The sequence below is a fragment of the Vombatus ursinus genome, unplaced genomic scaffold, assembly GCF_900497805.2.
Source record: "Vombatus ursinus unplaced genomic scaffold, bare-nosed wombat genome assembly UNPS02000580.1, whole genome shotgun sequence".
Taxonomy (NCBI): Eukaryota; Metazoa; Chordata; class Mammalia; order Diprotodontia; family Vombatidae; genus Vombatus; species Vombatus ursinus.
The window spans coordinates 528142-544667 of NW_020940358.1; the positions used below are offsets into that span (position 1 = coordinate 528142).

At 35.9% G+C, this 16526-nt stretch overlaps 1 protein-coding gene across 3 annotated transcripts in view; it reads left to right on the plus strand.

Moving 5' to 3' along the window:
* Nucleotides 1-16526, plus strand: part of TRAF2 (TNF receptor associated factor 2) — a 57556-nt gene that overhangs the window by 9985 nt on the left and 31045 nt on the right. For all 3 annotated transcript variants that reach the window (XM_027849026.1, XM_027849028.1, XM_027849031.1), the window contains 3 exons: nucleotides 14349-14569; nucleotides 15240-15318; nucleotides 15735-15833. In XM_027849026.1, the coding sequence (XP_027704827.1) occupies nucleotides 14349-14569; nucleotides 15240-15318; nucleotides 15735-15833 (399 nt within the window). The remainder of the gene's footprint in view (nucleotides 1-14348; nucleotides 14570-15239; nucleotides 15319-15734; nucleotides 15834-16526) is intronic.

Here is a 16526-nt window from a genome sequence, read left to right on the forward strand (position 1 = left end):
CTCTCTTGCCCCTTATATTCAGTCATCCCTGTATTGGGGCATTGTTTTTATTTTTATAACAAATTATCAATATGTAAATATTTGATTAGTACCTTCTGTGTACCAGACATTAGGGATACAAGTAAAAATAATCAAATACTTCTGTTTTCAAGGAACCAACTTTCTGATAATAACATCTATAAATGCTTTTAGGTTAGCAAAGCACTTCATGTACGGTATATCTGTCTTGTGAGATAAGGACTCTCCATTTTATAGATGAACAAATTGAAGCTCAGAGAGGTCAAATGACTTCTCTGTGTTCACAATGCTATTAAGGATTATTATGTCAAAGCGTATGCTTTTTTTGGTGATTCTTGTATATTGCCAGATTGCCCTCTTAAGAGAGTCTTCCAATCTACAGTTCTATCAGCAATGTATGAGTGTACTCAACTCTGCCAGCATTGTTTTATCACTTTTTTTCTAATTTGATGGTTATAAAAGTAGTAATAAATCAATTAACATTTGTTATTAATCTACTGTGTGTCAGGTGTTAGTGATACAAATATAAAAGTAGTACAGACCTGCCCTCTTTCTGGAGCCTCCTTCTTCTGGAGGGGTAGAGAGAGGTAATCACTTAGTTTAAACAATCCCAGGGATAGTGAGTGAAGATAAAGACTGATAGATTATCACACTTTTAAGTAACAACAACAATATTGATTTGATTATTGTTTCTTGATCATGAGATGGTGGAGGGCTTGGAGGGAATGACTAATTAGTTAATGAGACAAGACCGATGCCACTCAACTAAGCCCTGGTCTCCTAGTGAATAGCTGCCTAGGCAGTAATGATAATGGTAATGATTACAATAACTAGCATTTATATGATGCCTACTATGTGCCAGGCATTGTGCTAAGTACTTTGCAAATATTATCTCATTTGATCCTCACAACAATCCTGGTGCTATTATTATCCCCATTTTACAGTTGAGGAAAATGAGATAAACAGAAGTTAAGTCATTTGCTCAGTCACACAACTGGTAAGTATCTGAGGCTGAACTTGAATTCAGGCCTTCTTGGCTCCAGACCCAGTGCTCTATCTGTCACCTAGCTGCAGAGTACTGTGTTGAAAATTTAACAATTTTAATTTAACAGTTTAAAAACTTTAACAAGGATTTGTCTTGAAGCTGAATGGGGGTGAAGAGGGGGATAGAATACTTTAGAATTGTTAAAAATTTAAAATTTTCTGATTATTAGTGAAATTGATGGGATTGTTTTTGTTCATATTTTTTGACCATCCAGTGGGAACTGGGTGCTGCTTTTGAATATTTATATTAGTCTTTATAAATGTGTATGTTAAGATTTTACTTGTTATATTTGGTGCAAATATTTTCCCCAACTTAATTATTTTTTAATTATATTGTTTTTGCTTTCTAGAACTTTACATTTTTTGTAATGAAAGATAATTTCTTCCATTTGTTTAATAATTCAGATCTGTCCTCTGAAATAAATATATTATTTCCTTTTTTCTAATATTTTATCATTCATTTTCTTGCACATCAGTCTATGATCCAGCTGGAATCTATTATGGCATGTATTGTTTTTTATTTTCAAATTAGTATTTTAAAATATTCCTAAAATAAATATGAATACTATTCATCCTTGAGTGTCTATAGAATGAACTGTGGAATTATTAAATATAATTTAGTGACTCAGTAAACATTTATTAAGCACCTCATATTTGTCAGGCACTGTGTTAAGCACTGGAGATAAAAAAAGAGGCAAAAGACAGTTTCTGCCCTCAAAAAGCTCACAGTCTAATGGGAAAGACAACAAGCAACAAATATGTACAGACAGTTATATACAGAGTAAATAAGAAGTAAATAAGGGAAGGAAGATAATAGAATTAAGAGGTGTTGGGAAAGGCTTCCTCTAGAGAAGATGACATTTTAGTTGGAGCTAGATCATTAGAATGGAGATATAGATATAATATATACATATATATGTATACATACATGTGTGTATGTATATATGTATATATACACATATACATATATATGCCTGCAATAATTTGTAGTTGGAGAAAGGATTTTTCTCCTAAGAGTGCTAAATGCATTATCAATTATTTAGCTTTTTCTTTTTTGACCTACTTGGGTCTACCCTTTTTTTTTTCTGCTAAAATAAAGTTGAAACCTGCCCATGGCCTATCTTGTGGGAGTATTATAAGGATTAATTAATATCTAAAGTTAGTTAGTCTTCTTAAACTATAACCTAAAGAGTTAGGCCTGGTCCCAGTTCCAGCTTCCTTTCTTACAAAATTAGGATTAAAATTACCTATGGCCTATGTTGTGACAGTGTTATGAGGACTTATTAATTTATATCTAAGATTAGTGTTTTGTTTTTTTATTTTGTTTTTTTGCTTTTTTGGTGAGGCAGTCGGGGTAAAGTGACTTCCCCAAGGTCACTCAGCTAGTAAGTTTCAAGTGTATGAGGCCGGATTTGAACTCAGGTCCTCCTGACTTCAAGGCTGGAGCTCTATCTACTGTGCCACCTAGCTGCCCCAAGATTAGCATTTTCTAAACTGTGACCTAGAGAGTTAATACGAGTTGGGCTCTGATCCTGGTTCCTTTTCTGGTAAATAACTACCCAAGACCTACCTCATAGAAATGTTATGAAAATTGATGAAATGTCTGCAATGTTCTCTAAACTGTGGTCTAGCTGAGATTTCTAATGGTTCTTGCCTGTGACCTGCTCACTGTCTCCCTGCCTTTTTGGCTAGAAGATTCTGGTGTAGGAAATCTTGGTTATTTATAGTAAGCAAATGAGAAAGGAGAGAGAGGAAAAAAGTCAAGGGTGACAATAATGCAATTTTACTTAGAAAAAAAATTCAGTGCAATGGTGTATAGATCAACCTGGACAAAGTAAATTAATTTATTGACCTCTACAATAAGGCTTACACTTTTTTACATTAAAAAAACCTTTTAATAAGCAGCACATTTTCCTTTCGCTGCAATCACTTGTTTTATGGAATTTAGCAATGAGTTGTCAAAGTTTTGAGGTATATTCTTTAATGCTTTATTGTGAAACCACACAGTACATTGGATATTAAGCACAACTTTGACAAACATTCCATCTTTCCAAGTCTAGCCTTGATTATGGCCATATAGGTTTTGAATGGGTTTTAAATAAGGCAAATTCCCTGTTTTATCTCTATCTCTTGGTTTAACTTATTAACCTTTTGTGATACATGGCATGGTATAAAGTCATGTTGCAATAGTCTGACTCCATTTGAGAATTTCTGTAATTCTCAATTCTGTATATTATTATGTTTACCAGAACTCATCATTACTTCAAGAAGGACAAGACTTTCAGGCATGCCAGAATTTAAAAAATCTTCTAAAACTTTTTTTTTTTTGAGTGGATGTTTTATATTCTGATTAAGATGCCCAGGTCTTAAAGGCTCACCTGAACTTTTCATAGTGTTTTTGGCATAACATTGAATAAGGAAGTCTCATCAGTAAAAAAACAACAAAAAAACAATCATTAGTACTCCAGGCTTTATATTGTCATGTTCATAATAAGTTTTTTTTTTAATAGTAATATTAGTTAACAGCTGGTTTTTTTTTTAACTGTTCTTCCAACTTCAGCAAGCCTATACCATACTCTAGAGGAATCAGCAACAATCCCCTTAGCTGTCATTTTCCTCAGAAGGTCTTTGCTTGTTTTTTTGTGTGTTTTGCTGTTTTTTTGTGGACAGTTTATTGAATCTTGGTATTTTCCTTCATTTTTGACTTTCCATTGCACTTTGGTGCTGTTGATTGTTAGTTTTAATGGGTTTTAACACTTAACTTCCCCTCAGCAACAGCTGTCACGTTATCTGTCATTGAAGTGTACTCTTTAGAGTTATAATTTTTGCGTGTTTCCTTGCAATTATCCATTCTTTAAAACAACAAAATGCAACTAAGGACATCAGTGAAACATGTAGTTATGGCACCAAATCCAGGACTCAGCTCACAGATGCACCTAACTAAAGGTTAGCCACTAAAGTGACTTTCCTAAATTATAGGTCTGACATTGTCACTTCCATGTTCAGTAAGCTCCAGTGGATCCCTACTAGGGGATCAAGTACAAAAATCCTCTGCTGGTGCTGTGTAATGATACTGTGGATAATAAGAAAGTACTTTGAAGATATCAGGAATTATTGATTAATATCAAATGATAGCATTACTTGTAATTTCGGATTACAAAGATGAATCCAGTACTCTAGAGATGAGTCTGTAGTAAATGGAGTTTTTAAAATGTTACCAACACAAATAATAACATTGCAAAATGATGCAGTTGCCATGGACAAGTATTTGCTTTCCACCCCCCTGTCATGTTAAGGTTGCATGTATAAACAAGAATCAGAAATTGCAAAATTGGAACTTCTCCCAGCAACAGCGGCTTGCTTGATTTACTTTTGTTACTTTAACCTGACTAGTTGCATTTTAAATAGATCCTAAAGCTTTAATTAATTTTTAATCCCATAAATAATATTGCATATGATATTTCAGTCTAATATCTTCGGTAGGCTTTTAGTTAAATTCACAACTTACTTTCTGGCAGGTGCTAAACAGGGTATTTGAAAAGTGGTAGAAATATACTGCAATGGGGCAGCTAGGTGGTGCAGTAGCCCTGAAGGCAGGAGGACCTGAGTTCAAATCAGGCCTCAGACCAAACACTTGATGCTTACTAGCTGTGTGACCCTGGGCAGGTCACTTAACCCCAATTGCCTTAAAAAAAAAAGAAAGAAAGAAAGAAATATACTGCAATGGAGTACAGGCATACCTTGGAGATATTGTAGGTTCTGTTCCAGACCAATGCAGTAAAGCAAAAATCATATGAATTTTTTGGTTTCCCAGTGCATATAAAAGTTATATTTACATTATACTGTAGTCTATTTAAAGTGTGCAGTAGTATTATGTCTAAAAAAAGTACATACCTTTATTAAAAAATACTTTATTGCTAAAAAATGCTAACCATCATCTGAGTCTTAAGCTAATCAAAATCTGTTTTCCTGGTGGAGGGTCTTGCCTTGATGTGGATGGCTGCTGACTATTCAAGGTAGTGATTGCTGAAGGTTGAGGTGACTATGGCAATTTCTTAAAATAAGACAGTAATGACATTTGCTACGTCAGTTGACTCTTCCTTTCATGAAAGATTTCTCTGTAGCATGTGATGCTATTTAATAGCATTTTATCCACAGTAGAACTTCTTTCAAAATTGGGAGTCATTCCTCTCAAAATCTGCTGCTGCTTTATCAACTAATTTTATGTAATATTCTTCAATGTAGTTGTGTCTCAGGGAATAGGGAGGCCCAAGGAATGGAAGAAAGATGGGAATGGCCAGTCAGTGGAGCAGTCAGAACACACATTTATTGATTAAGTTTGCAGTCTTAATGGGCATAGGTTTGTGGCACCCCAAAATAATTATAATATTAGCATCAAAGATCACTGATCATAGATTACCATAACAGATATAATAATAATGAAAAAGTTTGAAATGTCACAAGAGTTACCAGAATGTTACTTAGAAAATGGACGTAAGCACATGTTGGTGCAAATACGGTGCCGATTGACTTGATCAATGCCCGATTGCCACAAACCTTCAATTTATTTAAAAAAAAAAACAACACATTATCTGTGAAGAGCAATAAAGCAAAGCACAATAAAATGGGGTATGCCAGTATTTGGCATATTTCGTATCAGTCGAACATTTATTGCATTTTTACTATGTGCTAGGTACTATTGGTTACAAAGAAAAAAGTAGTTCCTGCCCTCAAGGAACTTGTATTCTGAAGAAAATGCATTTAAGTAGATATATAATGTCTATAAAGTAAATACAGGATAATGGCCACTAGGAACTGGTAGCACCAAGAAAAGCTTCATGTAGTAAGTATAGAAGAAGTTAGATATGTTAAGATGCAAAGTTGAAGAATAAGTGGGAGAAGGAATGTCATGTGTGAAGGATAGCAAGGAGGTCAGTTTAGTTGGATTGTGAGTATATGTGAAGGGAAGTAATGCATAATGCTTGGAAAGGTAGGCTGGAGCCAGATTGTGAAGGGTTTTAAATGCCAAAACAAGAGTTGATATCTTTATGCTAGAAGCAATAGAGAATCCATGGAGCTCTTTAAGAAGGGGATTGACAGTAATCTATCTGAGTTTCACTTTGGCAACTGTGTGGAGTATGGATCAAATAGGGTATAAACTGGTGAGAAAGTAACCAATTAAGAGGTCATTTTAATTGTTCAGGTAATAGGATCTGAACTCAAGTGATACACGTTAGTGGGGAAAAGACAGGTGAGAGATGTGGAGGTAGAATTGACAAATTTGGTGATTGATTGGAAATTTGGGTAAGGGAGATTGAAGAGTTGAGAATAACTCTAGGACTAAGACTAGGAGGTTAGTATTCTTGGCAGAATTGGGGAAATTAGAAAGGAGGGGGGTAGATTTGAGGAAAACAAAACATTGAGGAATTCTGTTTTGAACTGTTGAGTTTGAAATGCCTATGGGACATCCAGTTGGAAATGTCTAATAAGAAGTTAGTGTTGTGCAGCTGCACCTCAGGAAATAGACTAGGGCTGGATATATAGATTTAGGAATCATTTGCTCAAAAATGTTCATTGTACCCATACAAGTTAATAATCACCAAGAGAGAGAGTGTGGAGAGAGAAAAGAGCACTCAAGACAGAACCTTTGGATATACCTAGTTAGGAAGACAGTACATGAAATAAAGATCCAGCAAAGGAAACAGTGGGCTAGTAGGTATTTCCTTTGTGTAGCTAAGGAAGATTCTGGAATACCTAATCTTAAATGAATATCTAAGTATTGATGGGTTGAAAAAGCACTGATGTGGAATTAAGAATATCTGATTGATAACCCTAGTTTGAGTTTTAGATATTTGAGCAAACTTTTTTTTTATAATAAAAATATCTGCTGTATCAAACTCATGGAAATGTGATGCAGAAAACAGATTTTAGGGGCAGCTAGGTGGTGCAGTAGATAGAGCTCCAGCCTTGGAGTCAGGAAGATCTGAGTTCAAATGTGACCTCAGACACTTGACACTTACTAGCTTGTGTGATCCTGGGCAAGTCACTTAACCCTGATTGCCTCACCAAAAAAACAAACAAACAAACAAAAAAGCAAGATATAAGGCATATAGATGTAAAGATATCATTAGAAATCAAAATATCTTTGTTTCTTCCATCAAATTCCTCTGAAAAATAAGATCTGTTCTTATAGTCCTATGTAAGACTGTTAGCTAACATATTCTAAGGATGGATAAAATGGACTTAAATTGAAGAAGATTTGAAAGGATATCATCAGTCAACAAATAGGTACTAAGTACCAATTGTGTACCCAGGATTATGTTTAGGTAATTTAGATGAGATAAGAAATATAGGATTCATTGCCCTTAAGGAGTTTATGATTTGGTTGGGAAAGGTGAGAAGGACATATATGAACTAAGAAAAGAATAGGGTATACACTAAAATTCATTGTTAAAAAAAGGGATCGTGTAGCTTCTCTTGTCTGGTGTTTAAAAAGTAACACCCATCTCCCAGATAGAGTTCTTTTGGTGTTAAACTGGCTAGAGGCAAGATCCCTTCCTGCTTTGTTTTAATGAGTTTGTGAACTGTTATTGACAGATATTGCTTGTTAGGAAGGAGTACATAGTTTATTTTTGCAAAAATCTTAAAAGGCCACTAGAGATTATCTCATAAATGGTCATTTGCAGTGTTCGGTTTGTAAATTATGGTTATTTGAGAGTAAAAGTTTTGTTTCAAAAATATGTGAATACTTGTGTATTAATTTTAGGATCAGATCAAATGCTTTTACATTTAAACAGCTTTACTAATATTTTTGAACATTTTGGCATGCCCTGAAGAGGAGAATGTATAGATTATTTTTTAGTTGCTTGAAAATTGGTTGCCATAGTTCTTATATGAAGCCAATGAAACATGATATGGTTATCAGGGTCAACATAACTTGTGAGGTTTGTATATGTGTCATACAAGTAGAGATACCATTATGTGTGCTTTCAAGCGTATTTTTGGATAAAGGAAAACATTTAGTGTAGATAGGAAGTTTCTGAGTTTTGATAACGCTGCAAAAGGAACTAATAAAGTCTACTTAAAATCTTGAGGTGTTAAAATGCCTATATTTTGGAGTTTTCTTGTCAACTTGTTCACAAGCTTGAGTGGAGACATATTTTTCTGCCTTCCTAAAGAGATTATGTAGATTGGAGGCAAAACAATGACTCAACTGTAAAATTCTCAAAAACAAAACAAAACAAAACATTTGTCTAAGAATAAGAGATTGGTTTAAATCTCCCCATACCTGTGTACTTAGGTAGCTTGTTATTTACTGGAATCTAATGGAGAATCCTTTTGTAAAGTAGATCATTAATTTTTATATCATTACCCCTCCTAATTTATCTGCTTTTGTAAATTGAGATCTTTTCATATGTTTTTAACAATAGTATGCAAAGTACATATGTGTTTCTGACATACAGTACATATGTGTGTATACATATACATGTGTGTACACACACACATATATATATACCTTTTATATACCTTATACACACACACATATATATCTATATCTATATCTATATATACCTTTTGTTGAAAAGCTGCCCAATGACCTTCAGATTAGGTAAATGAGTTCCTTGAACTTATTGTGATTTCTTTGTAGGAAAATGTGTGGTGAGACAAGTGAAAGAATAAAATAATAGTGAACACAGTCTAGAAAAGGGGGGGCCATAATATAGGATTAAGACTTTTTAAAAGCACCTTTAGGTTCATTCCTAATAAATTCAGTAAAAATGACAAAGCAGCTTAGTAAAGTTCTGTTGGGAAACTCACCATTTGTATAGATACTAATGCCTGCTTGGAAATAGTTTTTCAGAATGAAGTTTATCATTATTGAATAGTTTTGTTTTGTTTTGTTTTTGTTTAATTATGAAAGCATTACAAAAGAAAACTTGTTACTACCAGAAAGCTGTTGCGGTAGTCCAGGCTTGAGGTGATGAGGGCCTGCACCTGAGTGGTGGCAATGTTAGAAGAGAGAAGGGGGCACATTGGAAAGATGTTGCAAAGGTGAAATCAACAGACCTTGGTAACAGTTTGGATATGACGGGGTGAGAGATAATGAGGAGTTAAGGATGACTCCTAGGTTGCAAGCATTAAGGATTGAGAGGGATGGTGTTGACCTTGATACTAATAGGGAAGGTAAGAGTGGTAGAGGGTTTAGGGAGAAAAATAATGAATTCAGTTTTTATATGTTGAGTTTAAGGTATCTACTGGACACCCAGTTTGAGATGTTTGAAAGGCAGGAGCTGATTGAGATCACCAAGTGTGGTGGTATAGAGGGAGGAGAGAAGAGAAGAGGGTCCAGGACAGAACCTTAGGGGATACCTGTGGTTGGAGGATTTGATCTGAATGAGGATCCAGCAAAGGAGACAGAACAATTGGATAGGTAGGAGAACCAGGACAGAGTGGTGTCCTGAATATCTGAAGAGAAGATAGTATAAAGGGGTAGAGAGTAATCAACGGCATCAAAGGCTACAGAGAGGTCAAGGAGAATAAGAATAAAGAAAAGTTCATTGGATTTGTCAACTAAGAGATTATTGGTAACTTTAGAGAGAGCAGTTTTGGTGAAATAATGTCAGAAGCCAAATTGTAGGGAGTTAAGAGGGTGAGGAGACAAAATGGAGGCACCTTTTTATAGATGCCTTTTCAAGGAGTTTAGCCACAAAGGGCAAACAAGATATAGGATGACAATTAACGGGGATGGAAGGATCAAATGAGGATGTTTTGAGGACGGAGGAGACCTGGACATATTTGTAGGCAGTACAGAAGGAGTCGTTAAATAGGGAGAGACTGAAAATAAATGTTGGAGGAGATAGGATGGAATGGGATCACTTGAACAAGTAGAGGAGTTAGCCTCAGCAAGGAGTAAGGCAACCTTATCACATGAGGCAGGGGTGAAGAAGAAGATAGTGGCAGAAAGCATCTGAGAGAGATAAAATGAAGAAAAAGGAAGAGGGAGCTCATAGTGAATGACCTGTAAATTTTTTCCTGTAAAATATGAGGTGAAGTTCTCATCTGAGAGAGTAAGTGGGGGGAGCCATGGGAGATTAGAAGAGGAATGAAAAGGTTTAGAAGAGCCACAGTGGAGAGTGGGATGGTGAATTGATGAGGGAGTTATAATAGCATTGCCTAGCAGCAGTGAGTTCTAGTTGAGGTTGCGTAACACAAATTTGTAGTGGACACAGTCAGAACATTGCATGATTTTCTCTATTTTCATTCAGCAACATTTGTGTAGGAGCTAAGGCAGTGAATGGTAGAAGTAATCTAAGGCTGAGGCTCTACTGGGCACATTTAATGAAATGTTAAGAGAGCTAAGGATTCAAGAGAGGAGGACAATATAGTGTTGAATTAGTTTACCAAGGGGTCAAATGGGAAAAAGAGGAGAGTGGCAATGGAGATGACCTGGGAGAGAATAGAGGGGTTAAAGGATTGGAAGTCATAGTATGGACAAAGAGTACGGTTTGGCAGAAGGAGAAGTGGAGAGCAATAGATTATGATTGGATAAGATTTCAGAATTCTCAGATATGAAGTTAGTACTTTTTGTGATGACAAGATCAAGGGTATGACCACCTTTATATGTGGCTGAAGTGGAATCGGGGAGTAGCTCATGGGAAGTGAGCAGGTTGAGGAATTAAATGGTTAGGGTGTTTGAAAGAGCATCAGTATGTATGTTGAATACTCCTAGTATTGAGGGCAGGAGTTGAGGAGAGAAAAATTGTGAGCCAGGTACTGAACTCATTGAGGAAGTAAGGGTTTGACCTGGAGGTCTGTAGGCAACAGCTACCAGGATTTTAATTGGGAGTTAGACATAATTGTATGAACTTCAAATGAGAACCAAATCACTGATAAGAGAAATGCAAATCAAAACATTTCTGAAATTTTAGCTCATGCCCAATAAATTGGGAGCCATAAAAAAAGAAGAAAATTGTCAATGTTGGAGCTACTATAGTTGGAGACACACTCATGTATAACTAAGAAAGTGACCAGAATGTTCATACACTTCGACTTTAGGATCCCATTGGTAAAACAAAGGACAAACAGCAATTTACCTCAAAGACGTCAAAGATAGAAAGAAGGGTCTCATAAACACTAGAATATACATAGCAGCACTTTTTTTGTAGTAACAAAGAAATGGAAACAATATGCTAATCAGTTGGGAAATAGTCAATTAGCAAGCATTCATTAAATGTTGTGCTTAGTGCCAGCGATACAAATAAAGTAAAAAACAGTCCTTGCTCTCAAGGGGGAGACAACATTAAATAACTAGGTACATCCAAAATAGTGATCTCAAAGGGGAAGACACAGGCACTGAGGAGGATGATAGGGCAAGACCTCTTTCAGAAGGTGGGATTTAAGAGCCAAGGAAGCTAAGAGGTAGAGGTGAGGGGTCTGAGCATTCTAGATCTGGAGAGGGACAGCTGCTAGTGAAAGGCATAGAAATGAGAGATGGAATGTTTCATATGAGAAACAGCCAGCAAGCTACTATAGCTGGATAATGGAGTATATGGAAGAGAATAATAAGAATATTAAAAAGATAGGAAGGGACCAAATTTTATGAAGAACTTTCAGTGGAGTTAAAGTGGAACAGGCATTGGAGTTCATTGAGTAGGGAAATGACATCATTAGATTTAAATGCCTCAGAATTGTTATGTAAATGTAATGGAATATTATTATGACATAAAAATGATGAATATGAAGAATTCAGAGAAGCAAAGAAAGACTTATATGAACTGTTGTAAAATGAAGTAACGAGGACCAGGAAAACAATAGAAAATACAATAGGAAAACAATAAATACATCAATGACTGGCACACAGTAAATGAGAACAAAAGAAATTGAAACTTAATACCTTGTAATTTTAATACCTTGTAATTTTAATAACCAAATTTGTCCTCCAAGAAGAAAAAAAATATGTCCCCTATTTGCAGACATGAAGGAATATGTGTAGAATATTGAATATCAAATTTATTTGATGTATTGTTAATTTTGTTGAATTGCTTTTTGTTGTTGCTGCAAGGGATGGCTCTTTGGATGGGGAAATAAATATTTTGGGATTTTTTCAGAAATTAAGGTGACATCAAAAACAATACATCAGTTTAAAACTTTAAAAATCCTAGTAGAGGCCTTGAGATCCTATGTCAGAGGATAAGGCTAGCTGAGTTCCTAAAGGTTCATCACCACATTCATATAAAGAATTCAGGTTGTAAAACTACATTGGTGGAAAGACGAACCATATCAATGAAATCACAGATATTTGAAACTAAAAGAACTAATAGATATGATTGCTGATCCACTATCTGTGATCTTTGGAAGATTGAAGAATGGGAGAGAGAGACTGGAGGAGTGCAAATGTTGTTTCTGTTTTCCCAAAAAGGAAGGGAAAAGTCTGGAGAGAAGAGTCTTCAAACTATGGGCTAATATACTTGAATTCTATTCTTGACAACAATTTAGAAAATATTATTAAAGGGAATGGTTAATGAACATTTGGATAAGAGAATAGTGATCACACAGTGCTGGTATATAACTTCAGCAAGAAGTCATGTTGGCCTAACCTCATTCCTGTTTTGACTGTGTTACTAGATCTAATCCTCTGTGCTAATTCACTTCAATTCACTGCTTTGTCACAGGCCCCCCCCCCCCCCCCCAGGGCTAATAGTTGTAGAGACAAAGACAAAAGGGCATAGTCCTTGACCTCAAGGACTTTACTTTCTACTGGAGGAATTGTAAAGCATATATAAAAGAACTTCACATATGTCTAATCTAAAGCCTCACTTTAGCTAGCACTTTTGACCTTATTCCTCCTCAGATTTTACACAAATTTTGTACAAAGGATAACATGAATAGATTTTGAATTTTTTCTCCTCTGCTAAAAGAAAACCTGACAGTTGAAGCAAAAGGTCTTTATAACCGATCTCTGGATAGTCAGGATTTAATATTTTACCTTCCGTATTCTTTTTTTTCCCATCCCAGAAGGAACCATATTATTTTTTATTCCGACCTTAACAAACACCAAGTAAAATGAGTATTTCCATATATAGTAGAATAAAAGGTTATTGTATATGAAACTGAATTTATTATGTAGAGCTTGCTTGCTTTTCTTTTTAAGTATATAATAAATGCATCATAAAACTTTGAAAGTTGTCTTGCTTGCCTGTGATTCCTTTTGGTCTTCTGTCCTCTGCATTTAAAAAAGAAAAAGAAAAGATTCCTCAATGACTCTTTCTTTCCTTCTCCTCTTTTCTCTTTTCCTCAGCTTTCCTTATCTCCCCTCAAACTCATCACCTACCCCATTGTGGGGAAAAGTCCCCCAAAGCCTTTATAATAAATATGCATAGTCAGGTAAAACACATCCTCATACTGCCTTTTTCAAAAAAATGTACATCTCATTTCACATCTTGAGTCTATTACTTCTCTGCCAAGAGGTGGAGTAGCATCATGTTTCATCAGTAGTCCTCTAGAATCAGTTGATCAGTACATTGATCAGAGTTACCAAGTTTTTCAAAGTTGTTTTTATGATATTGTTATTGTATAACTTGTTCTACAGGTTCTGCTTATTTCATTCTGAGCTAATAAACATTTTCACTGAGTGGGTTAAGCCAAGGTAGTAAGACTCTCCATGTGAACTTTGAGGTATGTAGCAGAAAACATGTACTATATATAAATTATTTGATGCTATGTAGGTAGGGTATATGAGGGCAGTCTTAGACTATCTATTTTGGGAGTTCTATTCTTAGATTGCCCTCCATCAGGTATGGGGCAGCTTTAACTTGTCCAGGAATCTAGCTTTGAAACTTGAGTTGTGAGAGAATCAAGTGAGTTTTCCTTTCCTGTAAGCTTTGGACACTATTAAATGAAAACACTCTAAATTGAGTGGTTGGAAGTTGAGGCTTCTTTTGTAGGAAAGTGGAGCCTCACCCAGTATGCTTAATTATATTAGACTGGGACTTCTAGGTACTAGCCCTGGTTCTTCCCCTTATTAACTATAGAATGTTGGAGAAATTGCTTAACTTCCTTGAAATTCCTGATCTCTAAGGAAGTTAAACTTAATGATCTCTAGAGTTCCTGTCATCCCTAAAATTCCATGATTAGGGATTTAGTCATAAACCCCTAGCTCTTAAATTTTGAGTGAACCCAGTGTTCTTTTCTGTTCACGGGCCTGTTCCCTCATCTCCCCCGCCCCCCCAAGATAACAGTGACATGAAAATCTCAACTAAACTGTAACCCACTGTTTTCTCTTACAGGGTCTTGAAGTTCATTTGAGGGTTGTGGCTCACATGGCAACAGCAAATTCTACTCCTCCAGGCTCTTTAGATTTGCTTCAGCCTGGATTTTCAAAGGATATCCTAGGAACAAAACTAGAAGATAAATATCTCTGCTCTGCTTGCAAGAACATTTTGAGAAGACCCTTTCAAGCTCAGTGTGGACATCGTTACTGTTCTTATTGTCTGACCAGCATCATAAGGTACTGATTGTGATTTTTGAAACTTTTAAGACCCAGGATAGTGGGAATTATGTGTTCTTTGCTTGTGCAGAAATTATCAGTCAGCCAACATTTATTAAATAACTATTATGTGTCAGGCACTGTGCTCAGTGCTAGGGATACAAAGAAAGACAAAAGACTATCCCTGCTCTCAAGATGCTCACAGTCTAATAGGGGAGACAACATGCAAACAACTATGTACAACAAACTACGTATCGGATAAATTGAGAATTGTCAACTGGAAGGAAGACACTAGAAGTAACAGGAAAGGCTTCTTGTGGAAGGTGGGATTGGATTTTATCTGAGACATGAAGAAAGCCAGGAGGCCAAGATAGAAGGCCAAGGAGAACATTCCATGCTTGGGGGACAGCCAGGAGTCAGGAAATGGAGTGTCTTGTATGAGGAACAGCAAGGACCAGTGTCAATTATACATATTCTTTTGTCATTGTTGTAGGGAATTAGGATCTGGGTGCTGAATAAATACTAGTTAGATAATGGGTATAGAAGACTAGGGGTTCCATTAAATCTACATAAAGATGATTTTTTTTTTCCTGAATAAACAACAAATCATGATTGGTAGCATTTGTTTATTGGATATTGTACCTCGTCAGAGAATACTTGTAAGGGCATGTTTCTTTTCTATTTTCATAAGCACTGGGCCTCAGAATTGCGCTGCCTGCATTCAGGAGGGAATATATGAAGAAGGCATTTCTATTTTAGAAAGTAGTTCGGTAAGTAAGAGTTCTCTAAATTGAAAGTACTTTAATTGCTAAATTGAATTTGCTTTGGTTTCAGAAGTCATAGGATAAAATTTTAGAGAGCTGTAAAACTATTTCTTAACATATTTAAATTTTATTAAGGAACTCCTCTGCCAAGAGTCTTGGTTTAGCTGAGGCTACAAAGACAAAAGCAGACAGTTCTTATGCTCTTGGATGATGCGGGTTTTTTAGTGTTCCTTCTATGCAAGTCATTTTTTGAATATGTTTAGAAAGCCCTTCTAACTTGAACATTCATCTCTAACTTCTTTAACATGTCATTAGTTTGGTTCATGTATGACTGACAGATGATTCTTTGATATTTATAAAGAGCCATGTAATAAAGAGGAAATTGTAACCTCAGAGAAACTTCTTTTTGTTTTTTTTCTAAGGCTTTTCCAGATAATGCTGCTCGAAGAGAGGTAGAAAGCCTACCAGCTATCTGTGTCAATGATGGTTGCACGTGGAAAGGCACTATAAAAGAATATGAGGTAAAGACTAGAGTGTTTTGTTTGCTTTAATGTAGTGTTTTCTCATGTATGTTTCAGTGGATATATGATTGAACTGCAAAAGCATTTAAGTGCTTACTATATGGCAAGTACTCTACTACGACTACTATTACTAGCATTTATTTAATGTTTATTAACACCAGGCACTGTACTAAGTGCTTTACAAATGTTATCTTGTTTGATCATAATAGCCACTCTGTGAGGTAGGTGTTATTACCCTCTTTTTACTGAAGAAGTAAGGTTACGCACTCTATCCACCAAGCCACCTAGCTGCCTCCAGTGCTGGATAAGTATTGGAGATACGTATATAAAATTCAAGCTAGTCCTTGACTTCAGGGAGTTTACATTTGAATGATGTGAGATGAAGGGGAAGGGAGAATGTTTTCGGTATAATATGAGACAAGGTTCTTAGCTGAGAAGGTAAACAGGAAAGGGAGCCACTGGAGGTTTGAAGAGGGATGAAAAGGTTTGGAAAAGCTGCTGTGAGGTGTGAGGTGACTCAGAGGCAGAAAGGGATTGCCTTGCCGCAGTGAGGGTCCAGTTGAGATTATGTAACATAAATTTGTAGTGGCCCCAGTTAGCATAACTTATGATTTCTCCAGCTTTGTTCAGCAACATGAGTAGGAGTGAAAACAGTGGATGGTGAGAGTAAGGCTGACCCTAGGCAGGGCAAGA